The sequence below is a fragment of the Pleurodeles waltl genome, chromosome 11, assembly GCF_031143425.1.
Source record: "Pleurodeles waltl isolate 20211129_DDA chromosome 11, aPleWal1.hap1.20221129, whole genome shotgun sequence".
NCBI classification, from domain to species: Eukaryota; Metazoa; Chordata; class Amphibia; order Caudata; family Salamandridae; genus Pleurodeles; species Pleurodeles waltl.
Window position 1 is genome coordinate 695,612,268 of NC_090450.1, and position 26,644 is coordinate 695,638,911.

Genomic DNA, 26,644 nt, shown 5'->3' on the forward strand with positions numbered 1-26,644 from the left:
TTATTTAATAACTTTCTGAATTTTAGTGCTGTCTCAAGTAAGCAGCAGTCATGCAGCTGTGGTCCGTATGTGAGGGTCAGGAGGGCCGCATGCGGTCCTCGGTCCATACTTGGAGTATCATTGCTCCAAATCAATCTCTGCAATAGTTAAGACATGCCTTTTAAAGTTGTACCTTTTGCAGTAGATTTTGCTGTACCTTTCCTTCTGTTATCTGGTTTGGCATTGAATGCTTTTGTCTTTTCCAGCCCTGACTTTGGCAAATCCCTCTTTTGTGGGTTATCTAATCAGGTAATTGCTTACGCGCAAATAGTTCCAAATGCCGGTAGCAGAAGTAGACTTAGAGATAGTGCTTCTAGCACACTTTCGCGAATACCATTTTTCCATTAGTAAATAAATATGTACCTTTGTTGATGCGAAAATCTGCTGTGCAATTGCACATTAACTTTACCTACACATTTTTTTCTCCAACTTGGAAACATTTTACTCCTGCCAGTAGTACATTTTTACCCTTTTCCAGTGGGACGGGTTTAAAGAAGAGTTTTTGAATAGCCTTAAACAGGTTAGTTAGTGGATGTGTTCAGACTCACTTGGCATTTTAACCCTGAAACTACCACTTCCTGCCTACAGGCAGCCAGTGCTTGTGGACATCAGAGCCCTGCTAGAAGTTAAAACCTGATATAATCTGAGGGCCAACATTATCTGAGAGGCTATTAACATAACTGAAGTACTGGTAATAGTGCCATAACTAGTAACCACACTGTGACACCAGTAGAACAAGCTGTTGTTTTTTTTTCAAACAGCACAAGTAGATAATTTATGAAATTCCACTCTCCCTCTGTTTACTTTGCACTTTCACTCCCCCCAAATCCTCCTCTCACCATTGATAAAAGGTTGGTTAGCTTTCATGCAACACGAGCGCAGTTCAAACACTTTGTGTTGGATTTTAACTTGGTTCATGGACTACCTACCACTTTACGTGGCTGAAAGTCTCTATCGCACTTCCCATCTTAGCATTTGCACTGTGCAAATATCGCTGTCTCTTCTTTGACCCACTGGAAGATAATATTTCGGTCTCTCTTTCCACAATTGTGATCTCTTTCAAAGGAATGCTCTTCCATTTTAACTCAATTCAGTGTCCACCCTAACCACCTTAAAATTGCTCTTAAATCTTACCTCTGGTGTCTCTCTCTCTCTTTGACATAAATAATCCCACTTTCTCTTCTCCCAGTTCTTTTCCACTCCCTCACCCCATTTAACCTTTCATTTGTGTTATTCTTTATACACACCCTTCTGTTCTACCCTACACACTCCTTAATGTATTGTGCAAAATTTGCATAACAATGATGGACCTACTTGTTTCTTTTTGCTTTAAGTCACCCTTGTTCCTTGAAGCACGGGATATCTGATGGAGCTTCTAGCTGCAGATTTGTTAACTTACAATTATCCTCAGGCGTCAGACTGGACCCTGCAATTTTTCTTAGCAGTACCCCTTCATGCCGGTTGGTGGTGTAGTTTGGCTCTGCATGACGTCGTCAGAATCATCCGCACCAGAAGTGACGAGTGCAGTGCCTATATAGGCGCCACCCGAGTGCACTGATGCCAATTATTTTCCTTCTGTGCCTTTTTGGCAATTTGTTTTGATGTTTTGTCAAGATCTTTCTGACGTTTTCCTCCTGGTGTGGCAGGGATGTGATCTAGGAAGGCCGACTTGAAACCCTGCAGTGCATGTCACCTCTCGATGTTGGTGACAGAACCGCATCTTGTATGGCTTTGGTGCCTTGAGTGCGACCACGATCCTAAGACCTGCTATAATTGCCATGAACCCTAAGGCCTTGAGGGAGCGCTCCCTCAGGCTCCTGGTGGCTCAATGCCGCACAAATCATTATATCCCAGTCGAGAGGAAGGTCCCGGGAGCAGTCGTGGAGTCTGAGATCCTCGTCGCTCTTGAAGTCGTTGGGCCACTCTGTATGTCCCACCACAAGAAGTTATCGAAGCGCTCTCCGACTTCACCTCATCTGTTGGTCGACGGGACAAGGGAGCATTGGCAATCGCCTGGGCTGTCTCTGCGCCTCCCCAAATGTCCGGGAGCTGGAGTGCCCCCTGTCCAATTAAAATAATTTTATGAGGCCATGCACCCCATATTTGGGTGGCCAGTTCCCTCTGGCGCACCTTCAGGCTCCGCTGGTTTGGGAGGAGCAAATACTGGATTTACGGCAGCAGCTCTGGCACTAGTCGGGCTCCTTGGATCTTCAGATGGATCTGGATCAGCACTGGTCGGTTGATCTTCCAGAGTGCCGATCTCTATGCTGACACACCCATCGCCACCTCCATTCTGATCTCGACTCTGACAGGGAGCTGTAGGGGTGCCTTTTGACTCTGGTGCCAACTGGAATCATGCCTTACAGGCCAGAGCCTGAACTTGCATATGGGTGGGTCCAAATTAGGGTGGGAAGGTGGGCAAAAAGTAATGGATTGAAAGATGGCCCCAGTTGATTGCCAGTGGCTGAGATTAATTTAAGCATTCCATCCATCACCTTGTTGTTTTTGCATTCGCCACCCTAAATGCGCCAGGTATGCCCAGCCATGGGTCCCGGGCTCACTGTGCCACTGGATTCAAGCTAGCCTGGCTAATGAGGGGTGATATCCTGAAACTGGACCCAGGATGATTGTTCCGGTCCAAGGAGGACCTGGCCTGTTGCAGTGGGGATCAGGGTCAAGACTGATTTACACATGGCTGGGTCCTAACTGGGGTGGCGTGGTGGGCAAAAAAAATGATTGATTGGTTTCGGACCAGAGCGATTGCCAGTGGCTGTGAATAATTCAAGAATCCCATCTATCACCTTGTTGTTTTTACATTTGCCCCCCTAAGTGCGCTGGGTATGCCCTGACGTGGGTCCCAGGCTCACTGTGCCCATGGATTCAAGCTAGCCTGACTGATGAGGGGGTGATATCCCGAAACCAGTCCCAGGATGCTTGTTTCCGTTCCAGGCAGGACCCAGCCTGGCAGTTCAGGTTAGACTGTTCCCATGGGGATCTGGGTGTAGACTGATTTGCATATGGCTGTGTCCAAATTGGGGTGCAGCTGGAGCGATTGTCAGTGGCTGAGATCAATTCCATCCATCACCCTGTTATTTTTGCTTTACTTATGGCTTTGACTCTGGGAGGATTGGGAGGGGTTGGTGACCCTGAAGAATGCCAGCCTTATGATACCAACATGGACTGGTGTGAGGAGTTGGATGCTAGTGGACTGGACGCCTCTCCAGGTACTGACCTGATTTCTCCCACTTCCATGGCTACAGAGAAGGGAGCGTCATGTGCAATGGTAGTGAGAAGGACTGCTGAGGTCCTGGATCTTAGCTTGCCCTCGGTGGCAGTCAATATGAATGTTTTGACAGAAGTGCTTCAGCCGGGAGTGTCCCCTTCAGAACTACTTCTCCTGTTTAACAAGGCTCTTACTGATGTCCTGCTTGGGATGTGGTTCTGTGACCGGGACAATTGCCCGCTACCACCACCACCCCACCCCAGGGAACCCCAAACTCATCACACAGCGCCCACCCTGCCCCGGAGAGCTTAGTAGTCCAATCCTTCACTTCCCACATAAATCTTTTCGCATTCCCAACCCCACCACCAGATCAGGAATCCAAAAGGTTGGATAAACTTAGGAACTAAAATGTTTTCTTCCACCAGCCTGGTACTACGTGAGCACCACATGTCTTTTGGGCTGCTATTCCTACGCTCTGTGGGATATGGTTGAGCTGGTGCTGCCAACGGTTCCGGAGGAGGCCCAGGCCATGCTGTCCCAGTCTGTTGCTGATGGGAGAGAATCAGCTAAGTTCACAATAAAATGTGGACTGGACACCACTGATTCACTGGGCAGAGTGGTTTCGTTGACAGTGACCTTAGAATGCCACTTCTGGTTGGTTCTGGGGATGTCCAAGCATCACTTATGGACATGCCCTGTGATTGTACCCATCTCTTTGGAGACGAGGTAGATTTAGTGCTGGAGCACTTCAAGGATAGCAGGGCTTCGGCCAGGACCTTGGGCATTTGCATGGACCCCTTCTACCCCAATCTGCCTGTCACTCTTTTTAAGTTCAAAATGCTCTCAATCACTCAGGTCCTGTCTGCCCTGTACTTGTGAGCCTGGGTGGTAGCTTTAAACTTGCAGGACACATACTTTCACATCCCGGTCCTGCCTGCCCACAGGCACTACCTGCGGTTCACAGTAGGTCACAAGTATTTCTATTCACTGTGCTCCCCTTTGACCTCACCAGCGTCCCTCAGGTGTTCACCAGGGTGATGGCAGTGGTTGCAGCTTATCTGTGGATATCCGGGGTGCCAGCCTTCCTCCAAATCGACAACTGGCTGTTGAAGGTGGGCCCGCCCCAGGCTGTCAGCCTCCCACTTTGCGACCACGGTGGACCTCCTGTACATGCTGGGTTTCACTTTCAACATGCCAAAGTCACTCCTGACTTCCTCTAGGACGCTTCCTTTTATCTGAGTTGTTCTGGACATGGTGCAGTTTCAGGCTTATCCTCCCGAATGGTGAGTCTTGGATATTCAGGGTATGATGCCCAATGTTTCAACCTCTGACCTGGTTTTCTGTGAGACTGATTCTGAGGCTAATGGAACTCTTGGTCTCCTGCATCCTGCTGGTAACACTGTGGGACCTAAAGTTCCAGTGGGTGCAACATCAGGGGAATCTCTCTGGCATGGTTCATGTCTCAGAGGGAACTGCAAAGGACCTGCAGTGGTGGCTAAAATACTGTGATTGAGTCAGTGGCAGATCACTCTCTCTTCTGCAACCAGATTTGATAGTGTTGAAAGATTCATTGTTCCTAGGATGGGGGGTGGGGAGGGGGGTATCTGGAAGAGGTTTGGCGATCAGAGGACTCTAGTCTCTGACAGAATCCAGACTCCACATCAACCTGTTGGAGCTCCAGGTGATCCGGCTGGCATTGAAAACCATTCTACCCTCCATTGAGGGAAGGCTTTTACAGGTGTTCATGGACAACACCATCACCATGTTCTACTGCAACAAACAGGGTGGGTGGGGTTGTGTTCCCTTTGTCAGGAGGCCCAGCATTTTTGGACATGCCTGGAACTTTTCCTTGGTGGTTCAACACCTGGCAGGCTCTCTGAATGCCAGGGTGGAGAAACTCAGCCGTCGATGCCTAGTGTATCACAAATGACCTCTCTATCTGATGGTGGTGCAAGATCTCTTTCATCAGTGGGGAGAGCATTGGTTAGATTTGTTTGCTACTGATGAGAAGATGAAACGTCTTCACTCCTGCGCACTGGGGTTTTCAGAGTGGCTATCGCTTGGAGTTCTTTTTGTCTTGAGTTGAGCTCCAGCCACCTGTACCACTTTCCCCCATAAACACTCCTGCCCAGAGCTCTCAAGAAGATCAGTTACAACCGGGCCCAAGTCATTCTTGTGGCTTCGGACTGATCACAGAGAGTCTGGTATCCCAAGGAGTTGAGCATGGTCATCATCCTCCAATCCGGCTGCCCCTCCAGGGAGGTTCTTTGTCATAGCAGCGGGGGTTCTCTGTCTGAACCTGTCAACTCTTCGCTTTCTTACGTTGAGATTGAGCAGCAACAGTTGACAGCTTTCAACCTTCCTCTCAAAGTCTGTAATGTTATCTTGGCAACCAGGTGTCCCTCCACCAAGATGGTATATGCCTGTTGTTGGGTAAAATTTCTGGCATGGTGTACAGAAAGACAGCTTGTTCCCCTTTCTGCCCCTGTTTCTCAGGTTCTCATCATTCTTTATCTTGCCCAGCAGGTCTCTGCCCAGTGCACTCTTAGGGGCTATCTTTCTGCCATTTCAGCTTTTGTGCGGTTCTCTGACCAGCCATCCCTCTTCAAATCCCTTATTGTAAATAGTTTTTTGAAATGTCTGCAATATTTGTTCCCCCTTCTCCTTTCATTGTGCCTCAGTGGGACCTCAGGGTTTTTGTTTAATCTGAAGCATTTTTATTACAACAATGGTGGCATACAGCAGGCAGGCTCTGTCCTAACCCGGGCCAACTCACATGCGGACCAGTGGGCCCCCAAACTTTGCCGTACAACAACCATGAATGTCCCACAATACAGAAAACCCAAGCAAACAGAAAACAACACCGTCTCCCATAGCACAACAACCCACTGTGTCTTAATATATAACTTGCACCTCACCTCACACCCTGCTCCCCCTTCCCTCCCTACATCGGATTATGTACCAAATGCTCTGATTTCAGCCTTTAATGGCCACATTGACATGTGGGTGTCCCTCCAGGCAAATCCCATGAAAGGCCACCCATCCATCTCCTATTTGGTAGTACTTCTTGGGGCACCCTCTGACTATGTAAATCAGGTGCTCCAACCCCATAGACCTTCCTTTCAAACCTCCAGGGGGGTGGGGGGTGCTGAGTGTCCTTACAAGCCCTCGCTTTGTCTTATTTGGAAATGACAAGGCCCAGCCAAAGCAAGGCTCACTTATGTATCTATTACCATCCATCCCATGGTAATGTGCAGCAGGGCACATTGCGGGGTCCATGGCAGGGTAGACTCAACACTCCCTCCCTCCAAACAGTGAAACTTCCCCTCCCAAAAGGGAGCTAACACTGTAGCTCCAAACAGTATGTTGACAATCTCCTGCCTTGGTCTGGCAGAATAGGCAGCTTGCTGACTCAATCAGCCCCGTCCTTCACAATCTCTTCCTCATGAAGTACACCCAATGTAAGTATTGTACCTGAATCAACCAGTACTGGGATGCCTCCCTCTAATTCCCATACTGAAAGGGGCCCAAATCCCGCAACCAGGCCTCCTGCAGGGTCCCAAAGGCGTCAGGGGGCTTAACCACCAGCAACTAATAAATGTTGGAAAGCTTGTGGTCTGAGATATTTGTCCAAGGTATTTTGCCCTCTAAGGGGTTGAACTCCAGGATCTCATCCAAGGATGTAATATAGGTTATATGGGCGTGACAAAGTTTAGAGGCCAAACTCTTTCTGAAGCTCACTAGAGGGCGTAATTGAATTTATGTGAATTGCATATCCCAGCCGAGAGATGCTGATGAGATTCCACTGCTAAAAGCCCTGCAGCCCGCTGTCTCTCGCAGAACGGTGCCCAGCCACAGGTGAGTCACTAATGTGAGTCGACCCTTCCACCCTGTGGACGCTGTCGCGTCTTTCCAGACCTTAAGGACTGCATGTGCAGCTGGAGGGAGCCACGGAGGTTCTGTTCCACCCCCCCACCCCCAACATTAAATGGAGAGGGGTCACGCCAGGCGCCCACCCCTCCGACGCATAGGCCGAATCTATGAATCCCCCACTAAGTTCTCAGCCACTTAGAAATGCCAACTGAGCAGCCAGTGGGACCTCACTCTTGGCCTCACCTTCCTTATGTGTGCTCAGTTTGAGCCTTTACACAATTGTTCTCACAGACTACTTACCATCAAGACTGCCTTTCTTGTGGTTATTTCATCTGCCCAGAGGGTCAATGAGCTTCAGGCTTTATCATCCAAGCCTCCATACTTCAACATCTATCCAGACAAACTGGTGCTTCATATGTCACCTTTGTTTCTACCAAAAGTGATCACTGCCTTTCATGTAGGCCAGTACATCACTCCCTACTTTTTATGCTCTCCCTCAGAGAGATGTGGCAGAGGAACGACTTCTCCATCTGAACCCAAAAACAGTGTTGTTCCACCTTAACCGCACACGAGAAATCTGGGTGGACGACCAACTCTTTGTAGGGTATGTCGGAGTGAAGAAAGGACAGGCCTTGGAGAAGTGGACCTTCTCTTGATGGATAGTTCTCCGTATGAAAATCTGCTACACACTGGCCAATAAGTGACCCCCTGATGGTTTGCATGCTCACTGCACCAAAGCTAAAGCTGCGACCCCTGCATTAGCATGCAGAATTCCGGTTTTGGACATCTGCCAGGCAGTAACGTGGGCTTCTTTGCACACATTCACAAAGCACTACTGCCTGGACAGTCAGATCCGTCTGGATGGGCACATTGCCAGTTCGGTCCTGTCGGACTTCCTCGTGTGAAATATTTGTCTGCAGATCTACCTCTTGAGAGGTACTGCTTTGGGTATCTATTCCAAGGTGAGGAGCCTGTGACCAGAAATCTCTATCAGATGAACTAGTTACTTCAGTATTGTCTTATCTTGTAGAGAGACTATCTAGCCACAGATTCCTCACCCACCCTGCTCTGCGAACAGATTTCTATGGAAAGGGCTGTTACCTTTCAGGGCCCTAGTTTTCCAGACCAGTGGTCAGTGTTCTTCGTGGCTCCATGCTCATTGCATGGAAAGTCGCAAAAAGAAACCAACAGCGCATGGGGCGGTGCCTTTATAGGCACCGGGCACAACTCTTCTGACGCGAACGAAGCTGATGCCATGCGGAGCAGAACAACGCCACCTACCAGTGTGCAGGGGTACTGCTCACAAAACTTTTCTGGATCCAGTTTGACGCATGGGGATAATTCTAAGGTAAGGAATCTGCTGCTAGGTAGTCTTTACCACATAAGGTGTTACCGAAAGTAAGTAATTTGTTCCTGAGGTAACCATTCAGGCCCATTGTGTCTGTCCAGAGGCCTACTATGTACAGTATTTCCTTTAGTAATAACAGTATTTGTACATACACATACGTCAAATACATACCCTCCTCAGAGTATGTCGTTTTTGGGAATCATCCAAAGCATATTACTGAAGTGACTAGAGCATAATAGCAAGTGTGTTTTTTATTTTTAGAGGTAACAGTTGAAGCTCTGGTCCTTTAGCCTCTTCATTCATGTGACTTCCTCTCTATACCTCCATCCTGCGTTTATATTTAAATGCAGTTAAAATAGCAAGAACTTGGTGGGTGTCTGGTGGGGGAGAGAAAGATGGAGGGGGCACTTCAATGGCCTGCTTCCGCTCAGTTTTTTTTATTTATTTTTTAAGTGCAAGTGCATGTCCTCTGGTACTCTCCTGGTTTTAGTGTCTGCTCCATGTATATGATTAAAGTGGCACTAAGGAACAGGAATACCATAAGTGAGTAATTTGTAGTTTATCGAGAACCACAGTAAGGCTGCTGTCATACACCTGTCACATCTATGCATATTAGAATCAGTCAACCAGGCCGGGAACTCTAAGATTGAAATGTGCATGTGCTATATTCTTTGTTGCATGTGCTCCGAATCATGCTTGAAGTGAACCCTTTCACATTCATTTGTATGTGGATGCCACCTCATGGTCTATTGTGTGCCTCTGTAGACCATCAAAACATGTCTTCCATGCTTTTGATGCTAAACCCGGTCTCTGGCCTGGATGCATGCCTCATCACTGTCTTTCATGTATTTCCAAGTCTGTGTTTTTCTTTTTGTGTGAAATGTCTTTAGTTCATTATGAATACCTTGTCTGTCCATTCTGCCATGTTTGTTGCTGCTCTTTTTCCCTCCAGGGAAATTAAGAAGCCCCTTCCTACAGAAGCAGAGCAGCCAACCTGAGCCCAAAGCCTCGCCTGTGAGCCCAGCCGTCCGGCAGGTGGCCCCTGTCTCAAAAGGTGCTGCTCCCTGTTTCATACAGTGGACCACTGGACTATTCATGTGGTTTTACACCATGATCATCATGTCACTGACGTAGTACACATAGTCTTATATATTCCTTACATCATAGGCCTTGTACACCTGGACGTTTGATTCATTCCTCCACGTCACTGACGTCATGCTGTTAATGCCACCTGTTTCACACATAACTTACCTTTTGCACTCTCAGTTCCCTACATTGTATAAATCTGTAGCCTGCAGTAGGGGAAGCTTGAAACTTCATCTCAAAGGAACTTAGCTCCCACTGCTTATAAAGGAGAGAGCTGAGAAGTGTTGCTCGTGGTAAGATATCTCCAAAGGCTTGGGGAGAAAAAGTTATTTCATTAATGGGGGAAGATCCTGACGTCATCTAAAGGTAATGTAAGTATAGCTAAATTATTGTCTCCTCTCCAATGGGATGTGTCCCCTCACGGCTGAGACAAATTGGTGATCAGTAGAAGAATAAGTGGGGTTCCTGATTTCCAGAAGGAACAATCACCCTGGTGTTCATTTGAATAGATGATACAGTTAAGGTTATTAATGTGTCACTGAAAAGCTCAAACTGATTTCCACTCCAACCTCCCAGATGAACATGAGGTGCAGCCCATGAAGCCCCAAGGCCGGATCCCACAGCAGGAGGAGGACCTGTATGAGGAACCCCCGGAGCCAACACAAAAAGGTCACTAAATACAAAGCCTGATCTGCAGTCCTGTTAAATAACCTTGTTTTTAAATAATCTTGCTTCTTCATGCAAATTATTGGTGCCTCTTAGTTTTGCACAGGGGCAGGAGTCCCATGGGACATGTACTGCTGACATGAGGCACCGAAGTACATAGTTTGAAAGTCTTACCCCCACTTTTTCCAAGGTAAGTCATGAGAGAGCCCCACATTTCATGGAGTGATATGGCTGCCCACTGGAGGTAATCAGGTGTATCCTTTCATTTAACAAGTGGTGTCCCGTGCTGGTCTAAAAGGCGCACAGTAAATAGTTCCTAGTGCAATACATCGCAAACATGTACATTTTGTACAGGATATCATGTAGATGGATATCTTGAAAGAAAGACATGCTTGGTTACAATTCATACATCTGCGTATGCCATTGAACCAAACATAAAACAATAAAAAGGACCAAAGGAAACATTTAGTGGTTGGTAGAGCAGGGGAATGCTGCAAATTAGTGCTGGTTTTTCCTGCCTGAGTTCGCTATGCACCGCATGGAGGATTCAGGCAGGAGAAGACCGAGGTCCCCAGTGTGCGAGGAGAAAACAGCATGCATATTAAATATTAAGAAACATTTTTCTCACTTTGGAGGTATGTTTTTGTAAAACAAAAATAAGATTGAGTGGGCTGCCCTGAAGTGGTAGCTTGCATAGCATTACATTTTAGTGGAAGTACTTCCTCCATTGTTGACAGAAGCACTGTAGTGAAAAATGCTCTACCTCAGCAAGTGGAGATGTCTCAAGCCTTCTGCTGAGGGGTAGGTTTAGACAGGGCCTCCACCTTAGCAGGCTGAAAGACAATCTTGCGGTGTCTAGGTAACCCCCTAGTCTTTCAAATGATGCCAGTAGATTCAGACATAACGAAGGACAACTAAGTTACATACTACAAACAAAATGCTGAAAAATTAAATAACACAATAAAACTCAATCACAAAAGACAGTAAACTGCAGTAGCAGTAGGGAGCCAGAGAGCTTCAAGACCTGCTTCATACCATATAGTCTTGAAACAGACATAAAAGTTGTCATGCCAAGTAGCTAAAACAAACTGCCTCCAAGGCTAACCCAAAGCCTAACCTAGATACTTGTCTGAATCCAGTCTCCAGAAAACACCAAACCAAATAAGGAATACACTAGCAAAGCAAACTAATTGCAAAATCCATCATGGATGTAGTAAGGCAACGTTTGGCAAGAGGCCCAGTTGACTTGGAGCATTCATTTATGCTTTGCATAAACAGACCCCACATCAAAGGAAATCACACATGTAATAAAGTGCAAACAGGTCAACCAGCCCATACAGGAAGCGGAAGGTATCAAACATTTTCAGGTAGACTTAGCCAGGTAGCATTTTAATTTTTTAGCGTGATTTGCTCTGTTGGCACTGCTAGAGAGATCCCGTTGATATAGTTGAAAGGATTTCTGTACATGTCCTTAAAGGAACACCCTTCAAAACCCAAAAAGTGAGATTTATTTAATTACTGACCTATGTCCTTGTTCTGATCAGTGCCTTCATATTCTTCTAAGGGATCTCATTCAGTCTAAGCAGCAGGGCTGCAGCTCAAGAGTAACATGTCTTTACTGCCTATAGTAGAAAACGGTCAGAATAGGGAACTCCTGCTTTAAAGTAGAATGTTGGAGCTACTGATCAGATAACGGTCCTTGCTCCTTAAATTGGGAAGTAAGATTTTCAGCACGGGACATCAAACCTTTACCTACTTATGCAGAAGAAAGGAACTACTATATTTCAGCGGAGCGGGTATTACTCTCTGTATATAGTGAATTGGTCATAATAGCAGTTCAAGATAAAAGAGCTCTTACTGCTTATAAAACAAAAATACCAGATTTGCAGCTTTGGGTGTAGAACAGTCGTCGTGGGGAGGGTCCAGAATGGCAGCACGAGGTGGCCAAGGACTTACCACTCAGAGGTGAGAGGTCAGAACTCCAACCTTTGATCACAAACTGCTTATAGAGAACCACTAACAGAAGATGAATTCCATTGGGGCACAACAGGGCAACTGAGTCAGAAGATAGCTTATCCCTTTTCTGACTTCTGCGAGTTAAATAGTCACTGCTGGGTGGTAATAAAGTGGTAAGTAATGGAAGATCAAATATCAGACCAGTCTGTAGAATTAAGGAATCACTGTTGTGTAGGGGTGCCTTAATAAAATGAACCTACATGTCCCTTAAACTCATCCTGATCCCTCCCTCACCTTCCCCAGATAAATATGATGTGAATCCTGTGAAGCCTGCAGCCCGGATCTCAGAGCCGCAGCATCGGCAAGAGGATGAAGACGACCTGTATGAGGAACCACCGGAGCCACCACGAAAAGGTTGCACTAGTCTCAAAGCCATACTGCAGTCTCATCAATTATCCATGTTTCTTCCTTCTTAAAATGTAAATGTTTTTTTGCGAGATCCAGTGTAGTGCACGGAGAGAACAGTTTCACTCAACATGCTGTGGGTGAAAATATCCTTTCCTTTCATTCTAACCTTTCTCAGCTGTCACTCTGTCCCAAAAAGATGAACTTCCCTTGAGAACACCAGCCATAAGGGAATCACAAGACATGCTTCTCTCTGTCAACTAAACAAAATGTTCTTCTAATACAAGTTGGGCAATGGAAATTAAAATGTTCTTCCATCCCCTAAATGAAAAATCGTTTTTCATTGAGACTTGCTTCTGAAGAAACATTTAGAAGACACACTGATGGTAGTACCAGCAGGATAAACACTATGACTACATTGTCAACATAGAACAGTGCATTTAGTTGGGGTATCCCTCAGATCAAACTCTTCTGTTGCAAAGTACCTAATGGACTATGCCTGTAATGCTGTCCTTGACTACATTCCTGATGTTCTGTTTGAAGGCCTACATTTGTGTCTAGACCCCTCCCAGGACTGCTGAGCTCCTTCTCTCCATGTTCCGCATGGCTTGTCTAGAGCTGTTGCATCAACCCAATCATAAGGCACGTCAGCTCCTTAATAACTGTTTTTATTAAGGGCAGGTTCCATTCACATTCTTGATAATGTCTCCAGTGTTAATGATCCAATATTTTTTTTAGATTAGTTTGAAATGGCTAACCCCTCCACATCGAGCCCCCTTCCAATACAATAATTTTCTTACATCCCAAGGCTTCCACAAATTAGAAAAACCTTGAACCGGCTCATTTTCACATTAATCTGCAGATATATTTCTCTTGGCTGGCCTACTTTTTATTCTGAATCTTTTACCTCCCAAGTTTAACCAAAATATATTCCAAACTCTAGATTTTCTTGTCCAACTTCTGTCCCTTTCCACCAACCACCCCACTTCACATTCATTCAGTATTTGATTTTCTACAGATTTCTTAGACCTGAAATCATAAATGAGATGCACTGAAAGAGCATAGCGGATAATTATTCCCCGGAATTACAGGACCATTAGCGGTTTAAACAATCTGCCTTAAAAGACACATAAAGAGCTGTCTATGAAAACCAAATTATCCAAGCTTTAAAACTTCTATAAATCCCTCTTTCGTATACCTTTGCACTTTACCCATCCATAGTGCCTCCTTTCTTCTGTTAGCAATAGTGGCTGGTGACCTTTAAAAGTGGTGGGGTGTAATCCTTGGTTCAAATTCCAGTGAGCTTCTTCTTGAAGGGTTCTCGCAGAATTTCTTGCGCTAAGGGCCTCTTTTACAAAGATTTGGCATAGGGCAGCACCGCAAGTCTTTTTGCTGCGCTGCCCTACGCCAAATTAGGAATGTACCATATCTATGAGAGACAGTACATTCATGGCCTTTCAACCAGCATCCGTGCACAGTTTGGTGCCTAGCACCAACGCAGCACCCTTGTTCTGCGTTCTTGGCAGGATTGTTTTTCCTGCAGGAAGGGACACTTTCCTGCACAAAAACAATCCATGGAAGCATTGTCCTCGTTCTATGTGTGCTGCAAAATGCAACACACGTGGACAGAGGAGAAAATTAGGAGAAATGAAAAAAAATCGCCTAGTTATTCCTGCTCTAGGAAGGCATAAGGTTTTGGTGCAGCCACAGGTTTACATGATTTGGTAAACTTGGGGCAGTGTCAAAACCCATGGGTGTTGCGTGGGAGCACCCACTGCAACACCCATGGAATGCCTCCTTTGTGCTACCTTCCCTTACTCCATATCTATGAGGCCATGCAAAGCCAGGCAGGGTGATTTCGCCTTCACGCAAAGATATGATTGAGAGGACTGCACCACTAGAGCGTTTAAGAAAAAAAAAAAAGAAAAGTGATGATACGATGGCTCACGCCTTTTGGAAATAACCCCCTAAGTTTACTGTCTCACTTAGATTCACTCAGTCATACTCTCTCATTCCCACTCATTCTGAATTACTCAGTCTTTTTGCGTCTCACACTGAGTAACACTCAGTTACACTGTCATTCTCCCTCACACATTCATTCACGCACATACTCGTCCCTACTGTCACTCATTCTCACTCACGCTGACTTACTTCTTCACTGACTCTCTCACTTTAACTCACACACAGTCACACAGACATGCTCACAGTACCTGTGTCAGCAAGCAGTGTCCCTAGCTGCCTCAGTTTGTCGCTGGCCTGAAGCGGGGGATGCATTTTATTTTAATTGTACCAAAAGTGAATAATTATTCACTCTTGATACAATGAAAATGGACCACAAAAAGGGAGTAGTGTAGTTGTGGAGCCCATAAAGGAGAGCTGCCACTGGTCCAAGGACACCATTCCATCAAAACAATCCATCCACTCAACCATCCATCCTTTCTCTTAACCACCCCCCTTTCATCCATCCTTTCAATCATCCATCCATCCTTTCGCTCCTCCAACCACCCTTTTGCTCCATCTATCCATCCTTTACCTCCATCCATCATCCTCCCTTTGGCTCACCCATCTAGTCTCCCTTTCACTCAGCCATCCATTCTTACTCCGATCCATACACCCTTCGTCCCATCCATCCACTCATACACCCCCATTTACCCATTCACTCAGCCATCCATCCTTTTACTCACTCACCCATCAATTCACCAATTTACTCATCTACCCATCCTTTCACTTGTCCATCCATTGTTTTCCTCATCCATCTTTACATACATCCTTTCACTCATATATCCTTTCGCTTATGCATCCACATTGTCACATCATCCATTCGTCCACTCATCCATCCTTTTACACTTTGACATCCATCTGTTCACTCATTCCTTTCTTTCTTTATCCATCAAGCCATTCTTTCACTCCTCCATCCATTCACCCATCCATCCACCCTCCATCCACTCATACACCTTCTCTCCCTTTCACTCATCCATTCTTACCTCTATCCATTCATCCTTTCATCATCAACCCATCCTTTCACTCCATCCTTTCATCATCAACCCATCCTTTCACTCCATCCTTTCATCCACCCTTTCACTCTTCCATTCTTACATCCATCCACCTATTCATCCATGCATCCATCCACCATTTCATTCAGTTTATTTTGAACCTTTGTCTTCTGAGCTGCAGACAGAAGATGCCCATCAAGAACACCTCCCCCCCCCCCCCCCCCCAGCTGTCAAAGCATGGGGTGAGGTTGGGGGAGGGTGACATGCCCCTAATGCAGACGCTTAACTGCACCCTTACCTCTTAGTCCACCAGTGCAATTGTTGTCGGCAGCTGGTTCCTTCCTTCTCTTGGGCCTCTATGGATGAGATAAGGAAGCACTCCGTCATGCTCAGCTCCATAATGTTTTTTTCAAAATGAAACCACATGCAGTACCAAACATGTGTTACTGCCAGGAGAGCAGCCCCCTGATCCTTCCTGCAGCCTTCCCCTCTATGATGATCACAAATTGTTGCCACTCACTCCCTCCTTGGCCTGCTCCACCACCAGCCGTTGAAGTGAATAGAGCTTTGCCACCGCCTTTCAGGGCCACTGGTTATGAACCCCAAAAGCAACGGGTCCATGGCTTTCTAACTCTGCACTCCCTCCCCTGTGATGTCACTGCTGGAGCTTGTACCTGCAGGTCGAAATAAACCTTGCCGGCTGGTATTTGCTGAGTAGGACATCTGCAAAGTTCACCCAGGAGATTCAGCACACTGTCTCCGTGCAGTAATTTCTTTTCAGCTGCTCTGTTTATTTCTGTGTTCTTGCCTCTCCCCGGAGGGTGGTAAGGTAATGCCCCTTTTGCCCAAGAACACCAGTCGCCCCTTCCTGTTAACCCATCACAAAAACAGTATGACCTGCGCTCCTTTTATTTTATTTAATTATTTGAAAAAGATTTAAATGATTCGCTCCTCACTTGAATTAGAGCCATCATTGATTTCTTTGGATTCCCTGGTACCTTTCCAGTTTACTTTCCAGACATCAGAATTATTGTCCCTGCCCTTAGCAGAATCAGACATAATCAATATTCTATCATGTGCCAACCCCTCTGGCTCCCCCCTTGACCCAGGCCTTGTTTCTGTGATACATAAAGAAAGAACGTGCCTGGCTCCTTCTTTGACTGTCTTTTTAACAACTCACTGTCTACAAGGAATCCCTACAGATTGGCAAACAGTCATCGCTTTTGCTAAAAAATAAAATACAAAAAAGCCTTGTCGGTAATATCAAACTTTAAACCTCTTTCCCTGCTCCCTTTCCTTGTCAAATGTCTGGGAAAAAAAAAAAGTTGTGGCATCTCCTCTTCCAGGCTTCTGGAGTCTCCGCTTGCTGAAAACTGCTGAGCAGGATTCTGTCCAGGAGATAGTATTGAGCTGGTACTACTATCCACGCTAAACACTCTAGGAATGGAAATAGACAGGGCTAGCGTTCGGGCACTCGCTCTTTTGTGAGCTGCATTCAACACCAACAGAGTATACGGTCTTGAACATACTTTTCCCCATTGTTTGCCAGGAAACGGATATTAAGTGGTTAACCCCTTTTATTTCTGTAAGAACCCTTGGATCGATTGTCCTCATCCACCCTGAGGTGCTGTGTCCATTCTTTCACCCATGTTCTTTAGCATCTACATGTTACCATTGGTCAATCTCCTTCAGTAAATGTGGGTAAAATTATATATGTACTCAGATGATATTCAACCTGTCTTGAGCTTAGAGCAATTACATCTGCCCACTGATCGGAATATCATTTATCATCATGCGTTGGTACATTGCAGTAGTGTAGGAAGTTGGCTCTGTATATACTATTTCAAAGTAAGAAATAGCATGCACAGAGTCCAAGGGTTCTCCTTAGAGGTAAGATAGTGGCAAAAGTCGATAATCCTAATGCTCTATTTTGTGGTAGTGTGGTCAAGCAGTAGGCTTATCAGAGGGTAGTGTTAAGCATTTGTTGTACACACACAGGCAATAAATGAGGAACACACACTCCGACTTAATCCAGGCCAATAGGTTTTTATATTGAAAAATATATTTTCTTAGTTTATTTTAAGAACCACAGGTTCAAGATTTACAATTAATACTTTATATGTAAGGTACTTCGCTTAGATACTTTAGGAACTTTGAATAAAAACAATATAATGTACAGTCTTTGTAAAAATGGCAATAAGCTATTTTCAAAGTGGACACGGTGCAAAAATCAACAGTTCCTGGGGGAGGTAAGTAAAGGTTAGATTAGGAGGTAAGTAAAACACTTACAAGTCTCAGTTCTGGGGCATAAGCAGCCCACCGTTGGGGGTTCAAGGCAACCCCAAAGTTACCACACCAGCAGCTCAGGGCCGGTCAGGTGCAGAGGTCAAAGAAATGCCCAAAACACATAGGTGCCTATGGAGAATGGGGGTGCTCCGGTTCCAGTCTGCCAGCAGGTAAGTACCTGCGTCCTCGGGGGGCAGACCAGGGGGGTTTTGTAGAGCACTGGGGGGGGACACAAGTAGGCACACAAAACACACCCTCAGCGTTACAGGGGCGGCCGGGTGCAGTGTGCAAAGCAGACGTCTGGTTTCAGGTAGGAAACAATGGAGGGACCCGGGGGTCACACTAACGGTGCAGTCAGGCACAGGGGGGGCTTCTCGGGACAGCCACCACCTGGGCTAGGCAGAGGGTCACCTGGGGGTCACTCCTGCGTTGAAGTTCGTTCCTTCGGGTCCTGGGGGCTGCGGGTGCAGTGTTGGTTCCAGGCGTCGGGTCCCTTGTTACAGGCGGTCGGGGGAGCCTCTGGATTCTCTCTGCAGGCGTCGCTGTGGCGGCTCAGGGGGGTCGTCTCTGGTTACTCAGGGGCTCTCAGTCGCCGGGGAGTCCTCACTGAGGTGTTGGTTCTCTGGATCGCGAGCCGGGGGCGTCGGGTGCAGAGTGGAAAGTCTCATGCTTCCGGCGGGAAACGTAAAGTCTTTGGAAGTTGCTTCTTTGTTGCAAAGAAGTAGCTGGTTTTAAACAGGGCCGCTGTTCACAGGAGTTTCTTGGTCCTTTAGTCCAGGGCAGTCCTCTGAGGCTTCAGATGTCGCTGGTCCCTGTCGGATGCGTCGCTGGAGCAGGTTTTCGAAGTTGGAGACCGACCGGTAGGGCCGGGGCCAAAGCAGTTGTCGTCTTCCTCCTTCTCTGCAGGCTTGTAGGTCAGCAGTCCTTCTTGTTTCTTCAGGTTGCAGGAGTCTGATTTCCTGGGCTCTGGGGAGCCCCTAAATACTGAATTTAGGGATGTGTTTAGGTCTGGGAGGGCAGTAGCCAATGGCTACTGTCCTTGAGGGTGGCTAAACCCTCTTTGTGCCTCCTCCCTATGAGGAGGGGGGAACATCCCTAATCCTATTGGGGGAATCCTCCAAACTCAATATGGAGGATTTCTAAAGGCAGGGGTCACCTCAGCTCAGGAAACCTTAGGGGCTGTCCTGACTGGTGGGTGACTCCTCCTTGTTTTTCTCATTATCTCCTCTAGCCTTGCCGCCAAAAGTGGGGGCAGTGGCCGGAGGGGCGGGCATCTCCACTAGCTGGGATGCCCTGGGGTGCTGTAACAAAAGGGGTGAGCCTTTGAGGCTCACCGCCAGGTGTTACAGTTCCTGTAGGGGGAGGTGAGAAGCACCACCACCCAGTACAGGCTTTTGTTCCTGGCCACAGAGTGACAAAGGCACTCTCCCCATGTGGCCAGCAACATGTCTGGTGTGTGGCAGGCTGGCAGAAACTGGTCCGCCTACAATAGAAGTCAGATTGGTATTCACCTCCCAGTTTTCAGTGTAGCCATTATGGAACTGTGGAGTTCGTGTTTGACAAACTCCCAGACCATGTACTCTTATGGCTACCCTGCACTTACAATGTCTAAGGTTTGGCTTAGACACTGTAGGGGCATAGTGCTCATGCACATATGCCCTCACCTGTAAAAAGCTGAAAGGCCTGCTAGAGGGGTAACTTACCTATGCCACAGGCAGTGTGAGGTTGTCATGGCACTCTGAGGGGAGTGCTATGTCGACTTAGTCATTTTCTCCCCACCAGCACACACAAGCTGTGAGGCAGTGTGCATGCGCTGAGTGAGGGGTCCCCAGGGTGGCATAAGACATGCTGCATCCCTTAGAGACCTTCCCTGACATCAGGGCCCTTGGTACCAGAGGTACCAGTTACATGGGACTTACCTGAGTGCCAGTATCCGAACTCTAGATGGCGGAAGCTATGCATAGCATGTGAATCTGAAGCACTACATGCCACGAACAGATGCACACTGGGCAAGTGACATTTTCCATATATATGTTCGATGGCATGTGTAGCTGCAGATACACATGCTATGCATATGGATTCCGACATCTAGTGTTGGGCTCGAACTGTTACAAGTTGTTTTTCTTCAAAGAAGTCTTTTAGAGTCACGGGATCGAGCGGCGACTCCTCTTCGGTTCCATTGCGCATGGTCATCGACTCCATTGTTATATTATTTTCTTTCCGCCATCGGGTTCGAACGTGTTTGCTCTTGCTCTGAGATTTCGATTTGGAAAACTTTAAAAAACCTTATTTTTCGTCGGTATTGTATCGATCGCATTATTCATCGTTCATCGAAACAGCAGTACTGTCGGTAAACAACTTTGTTTGCCTTCGGGGCGCACGCGCCCAACTCAGGCCTGTTCGCGTGGAGAGCCTCATGGATCTGACTCAATTCCGATTCTGCCCTCGGTGCCATGCGAAGTACCCATACACAGACCAGCATCTGGTTTGCAACCTCTGCCTTTCTCCAGACCATTGTGAGGAAACCTGTGAGGTCTGTCAATCGTTCTGATCGAAAAAGAATCTAAGAGACCGAAGAGCAAGAAGGCTGGAAATGGCGTAGAAGACTGGAGAACATTTCAGACGTAACAGAAGAACTACTACTGCAGACAGCAGTCTCGGTCTGAGATACAGAGTCAGAGCAGTAATCCGAGGAAGACAGACCCGTTACAGCCAGCCAGCATGCAAGTACGTCTGCCCCTGCATCCCCACATAAGAAAAAAACAGAAGGCTTTGGGTACGCCACTGCCGGAAGTCCATGGCTCGGCCCAAAAAAAGACTGTTGGCCTCGAAGTGTTACAAGCTGTTTTTCTTTGAAGAAGGTTTTCGAGTCACGAGATCGAGTGACTCCTCCTTGTGGTAATAGTGCACATGGACATCGAATCCTTTGTTAGATTGTTTTCTTTCCACCGTTGGGTTCGGACGTGTTTCCTCTCGCAGTTGTTTTTCTTCGAGGAAGTCTTTTCCAGACACAGGATCGAGTGACCCCTCCTTTTCGGCTCCATTGCGCATGAGCATCGACTCCATCTTAGATTGTTTTCTTTCCGCCAACGGGTTCGGACGGGTTTCATTTTGCTCCGGTAGTTTGAGTCAGAAAAGTCCTGAAAACTCTCTAATTCGTCAGTATTGTTTTTGATCCCGTATCATCTGTCATCGACAATTCGGTACCGGCGGATCCAACTTCTTTACCCACCCTTAGAGGCACCTGCGCCCAACTCAGGCCTGGTCGGGCCGACCGAAGCTTCATGGACCAGACCCCATTTTGCTTCTGTCCTCAGTGCCACGCCAAGTTCCCATATACAGACCAACATCTTGTCTGTAATCTTTGTCTATCTCCAGACCATCAAGAGGATACTTGCGAGGCCTGCAGATCCTTTCGCTCGAAGAAGACTCTGAGACAGAAGAGCGTGAAGGTTGGAAATGGCGTCGAGAAGCACCGAACGTGGAGGAAGAGGAGATTATGCACACTGCAGTCTCCGTTCAAGGGTCGGACTCCGAGCAGGAGTCCAAGGAGGACAGACCGGTCACGGCAGGACAGCATGTGAGTAAGCCTGCCCCTGTCCAACCCAAGCCCAAACACAAGGCCTCAGGAACGCCACTGCTGGAAGGCCATGGCTCCACCCGCAAAAAGACTTCCGGTGACCAAGCAACAACTTCGGCACCGAGAGAGGCCACGCCACCGATGCCTTCGGACTCGAGCCGAAGCACAGGCTCCGAAACAGGCAAACACTGACCCATCGAGTTGAAGCCTCGAAAATCCCTGTCAGAGCCGAGGCCAACATCCACTCCAGGCCTTTCGATCCCGAGAAAACCGGCTTCGGAGCCAAAAAGACCCATCTACACAGAGTAGCATGGACTTTCAAAACCACTTAAAGCCATAGATTTTCAGAGGAACTCACACAAATGGAGGAATTTGATGAGAGGCAGTCCAGAATTCATATTCATAAAGACACTGGCAAGATTCTAACTGCACCTCCTCTGAAAACTAAGAGGAAGCTAGCCCTTCAAGGACAATTGGACATTGATCAGCCACCAGCTAAAGTGTCAAGGCCCAAACAAAAAACTCTGCCTTCGCAATTATCACCTCATCAGTCTCCTCCTCATTCTCTTCACCTGACTGTCTCTCCACCTACTACCCCTACACCTGCACAGTCTCCAGTACACTCTGCAGATTCCCAACAAGACAATGTCGACCCATGGGATCTCTACGATGATCCCATTTCTGATAACAGCCCAGACTGCTATCCTTCAAAACCATCACCACCAGAAGATAGCACTTCATACACTCAGGTTTTGGCTAGGGCAGTGTCATACCACAACGTAGCCATGCACACAGAGCCTCTTGAGGATGATTTTCTCTTTAGCACATTATCCTCCACTAACACTACGTTCCAGTCCCTTCCCACACTTCCAGGCATGTTGAAACAGGCACATCAAATTTTTCAAGAGCCAGTTAAAGCCAGGGTCATCACTCCCAGAGTGGAGAAGAAATATAAGCCGCCTCCCTCTGATCCGGTATTTATTACCCAACAGCTACCTCCTGATTCCGTAGTTGTCAGTGCGGCAAGGAAGAGGGCCAACTCCCAGTCATCTGGTGATGCACCACCACTAGACAAAGCAAGAAATTTGATGCTGCTGGTATAAGAGTGGCATGGCAAGCAACTAATCAATGGAGAATAGCTAAATCCCAAGCACTACTGGCTAGGTATGATAGGGCCCACTGGGACGAGATGAAAGATATCATCCAGCATCTCCCAAAAGACCAACAAAAGAGGGCACAGCAAATAGTCGAGGAAGGGCAGGCTATTACTAATAACCAGACTAGGTCAGCACTAGACTCAGCAGATACAGCAGCTAGGACAATCAATACTGCTGTCACCATTCGGAGACATGCATGGCTTCAGTCGTCAGGGTTTAATCCAGAAATCCAGCAGGCTGTTCTTAACATGCCATTTAATCAGAAACAGATTTGTGGCCCTGAGTTTGATACGGCCATCAAAAAAATGAAAAAAGGACTCAGACACTGTTAAAGCCATGGGTGCTCTGTATACTACACAGTACAGAGGTTCATTTCAAAAGCCTCAATACAGGGCTGGTTTTAGAGTCCAACCATCTGAGACATCCACCTCACAATCAAAACCATCTTACCAGCCTCAGTACCAATGAGGTGGGTTTAGAGGCACTTACAAAGGCCACTTACCCAGAGGTAGGGGAAAATATCAGCCAACAAAACAGACCTCGCACACAAAACAGTGACTCCCTCCACATCTTCCCTCATCACACTTCTCCTGTGGGAGGAAGACTGCAAACGTTCCACAAAAATTGGTTACCAACTACAACAGACAATTGGGTATTATCCATTATCCACAATGGTTACTGCATAGAATTCACACAAACTCCTCCGGATATACCTCCAAAACCACACAAACTCTCCTGCCAACACATCTCCATGTTGCAAACAGAAGTACAGTCACTATTACTCAAACAAGCCATAGAGCTTGTACCACAACATCAGATAGGAACAGGGGTTTACTCCCTGTACTTCCTTATTCCCAAAAAAGATGGAACATTGAGACCAATACTAGATCTCAGAACTCTCAATCTTCACATCCTATCAGAAAACTTTCACATGGTCCCACTGTTATAACAACAAGATCTTATGGCAACATTAGACCTCAAGGATGTGTATTTTTACATTCCCATCCGTCCAGCGCACAGAAAATATCTCAGGTTTGTAATGCAAGGAAAACATTACCAGTTCAAAGTGTTACCCTTTGGGATAACAACAGCTCCCAGAGTATTTACAAAATGCCTTACCTAAGAAGGGAACACATCCATGTCTTTCCATATTTCGACGACTGGCTAATAAAATCCAACAGCCAAACACAGTGTCAAAACCATACACATTATGTAATACAAACCCTACACACTCTTGGGTTCTCCATAAACTACCAAAAATCCCACTTGCAACCAGCGCAAACTCAACAGTATTTAGGAGCCACACTAAATACGGAAACAGCACTTGCAAGCCCAAGTCCACAAAGGATACAATCATTCCACAATGTATTGGCACAAATTCAGTCAAACCAACAGTACACAGTCAAATTTGTCATGAAACGGTTGGGCGTGATGGCATCGTGCATCACTATTGTCCTGAATGCAAGACTAAACATGCAGCCCTAACAACAGTGCCTTGCAAAACAACAGTCACAAGCACATGGTCAACTTCAAGATCTAGTGTTGATAGACCGCCAAACACACATCGCTTCAGTGGTGGAATTCCACAGATTTAAACAAAGGGTGGCCATTTCAAGACCCTGTGCCTCAAGCCACACTTACAACAGATGCATCAATGATTGGATGGGGAGCACACCTCAACAATCACAACATTCAAGGACAATGGGACAACAAACACAAACAACTTCACATAAATCACCTAGAATTGCTAGCCGTATTCCTAGCACTCAAAGCTTTTCAACCTCTTCTTGTTCACAAACACATTCTAATCAAGACAGACAATATGACTACAATGTATTACCTAAACAAACGAGGAGGGACCCACTCGTCGCAACTGTCCCTTCTAGCACAAAAGATTTGGCATTGGGCAATACACAACAACATTCACCCTGTAGCACAGTACATTCCAGGGATACGCAGCCAATTAGCAGATGTTCTCAGCCGAGATCATCAACAAACACACGAGTGGGAAATTCATCCCCAAGTACTGCAAACATACTTTCATCACTGGGGAACATCAGACCTAGACCTATTCGCCACCAGCGAAAACGCAAAATGCCAAAACTTTGCATCCAGGTTCCCACACTCTCGATCCAAGGGCAATGCTCTATGGATCAGCTGGTCAGGGATATTTGCTTACCCTTTTCCCCCTCTCCCGCTCATTCCATTTCTAGTCAACAAACTGCGTCAAAACTGACTCAAACTCATACTTATAGCACCAACGTGGGCACGTCAACCATGGTACACATTGTTGGACCTGTCAGTAGTACCACACATCAAACTGCCCAACAGACCAGATCTGTTAACACAAAACAGACAACTGATCAGGCATCCAAATCCAGCAATACTCAATCTAGCCATTTGGCTCCTGAAGTCTTAGAGTTTGGATATCTACATATTCCAACAGAATATATGGAAGTAATTAAACAAGCTAGAAAACCCACTACCAGGCAGTGTCATGCAAACAAATGGAACAGGTTTATGTTTCACTGTCAATCCAAACAGATTGCCACTAATTCAGCATCACTACAAGACATTGTAGGTTACTTGCTTCATCTGCAAAAGGCAAATTTTGCCTTTTCATCCATCAAAATACATCTCACTGCTATTTTATCATATTTGCAAAATATACAACACACCTCTCTATTTAGAGTCCCTGTTATCAAAGCCTTCATGGAAAGACTAAAACGTATCATACCACCAAGAACACCCCCAGTGCCTTCATGGAATCTAAATATTGTACTCACACGACTCATGGGTCCACCATTTGAACCTACACATTCTTGTCAGATTCAATACCTAACATGGAAAGTAGCATCCCTCGTTGCAATGACTTCATTAAGGAGAGTTAGTGAAATACAAGCTTTCACTATTGAGCAACGCTTCATACAAGTACACAAACATAAAGTAGTACTTTGGACAAACCCAAAATTCCTACCTAAGGTGATTTCACCTTTTCATATCAATCAAAATCAATCAAACAGTGAAGCTTCCAGTCTTCTTCCCACAGCCATACTCCGTAGCAGAAAGAGCGCTGCATACATTAGACATTAAAAGAGCTATAATGTATTACATTGATAGAACTAAATCATTTAGAAAAACTAAACCATTATTTGTGGCGTTCCAAAAGCCACACACTGGGAATCCAATCTCAAAACAAGGACTAGCTAGATGGATAGTAAAATGCATCCAAACGTGTTACCTAAAGGCCAAAAGGCAGCTATTAGTAACACCAAAAGCACATTCCACCAGAAAAAAGGAGCAACAGTGGCCTTTTTAGGAAATATACCAATGACAGAAATCTGTAAAGCAGCCACTTGGTCAACACCCCATACATTTACCAAGCATTACTGTGTAGATGTGTTAGCAACACAACAAGCAACAATAGGACAGGCTGTACTAAGAACACTATTTCAAACAACTTCAACTCCTACAGGCTGACCACCGCTTATGGGAGGAAAACTGCCTTGTAGTCTATGCATAGCATGCGTATCTGCAGCTACACATGCCATTGAACGGAAAATGTCACTTACCCAGTGTACATCTGTTCGTGGCATGTTCCGCTGTAGATTCACATGCGCCCTCCCTCCTCCCCAGGAGCCTGTAGTCGTTTAAGTTATATTGAAAATTTGTAAACATGTATATACATCTCTATTCCATTGCATGGACATACATTTATTTAAACTCTGTAGATACATCTCTATTCCATTGCATGGACATCTCTTTCTTTACACTCTTATCAGTCCTACCTTACCCTCTGCGAGAAAACAATCTAAGATGGAGTCGATGCCCATGCGCAATGGAGCCGAAAAGGAGAAGTCACTCGGTCCTGTGACTCGAAAAGACTTCTTCGAAGAAAAACAACTTGTATCACTCCGAGCCCAACATTAGATGGCAGGACCTCTGCATAGCATGTGAATCTGCAGCGGAGCAAGCCACAAACAGATGTGCACTGGGTAAGTGACATTTTACATATCTCTTACCCATCCCTGA

General features: G+C 46.3%; 1 protein-coding gene across 4 annotated transcripts in view; it reads left to right on the forward strand.

Annotated features, from left to right (window-relative positions):
- Nucleotides 1–26,644, forward strand: part of DBNL (drebrin like) — a 137,507-nt gene that overhangs the window by 88,739 nt on the left and 22,124 nt on the right. The window contains exons 11-13 of one of the 4 annotated variants that reach the window (XM_069214242.1): nucleotides 9,436–9,537; nucleotides 10,146–10,238; nucleotides 12,495–12,605. In XM_069214242.1, coding sequence (XP_069070343.1) covers nucleotides 9,436–9,537; nucleotides 10,146–10,238; nucleotides 12,495–12,605 — 306 coding nt within the window. The remainder of the gene's footprint in view (nucleotides 1–9,435; nucleotides 9,538–10,145; nucleotides 10,239–12,494; nucleotides 12,606–26,644) is intronic. The other 3 variants (XM_069214243.1, XM_069214244.1, XM_069214245.1) reach the window with 3 other exon arrangements.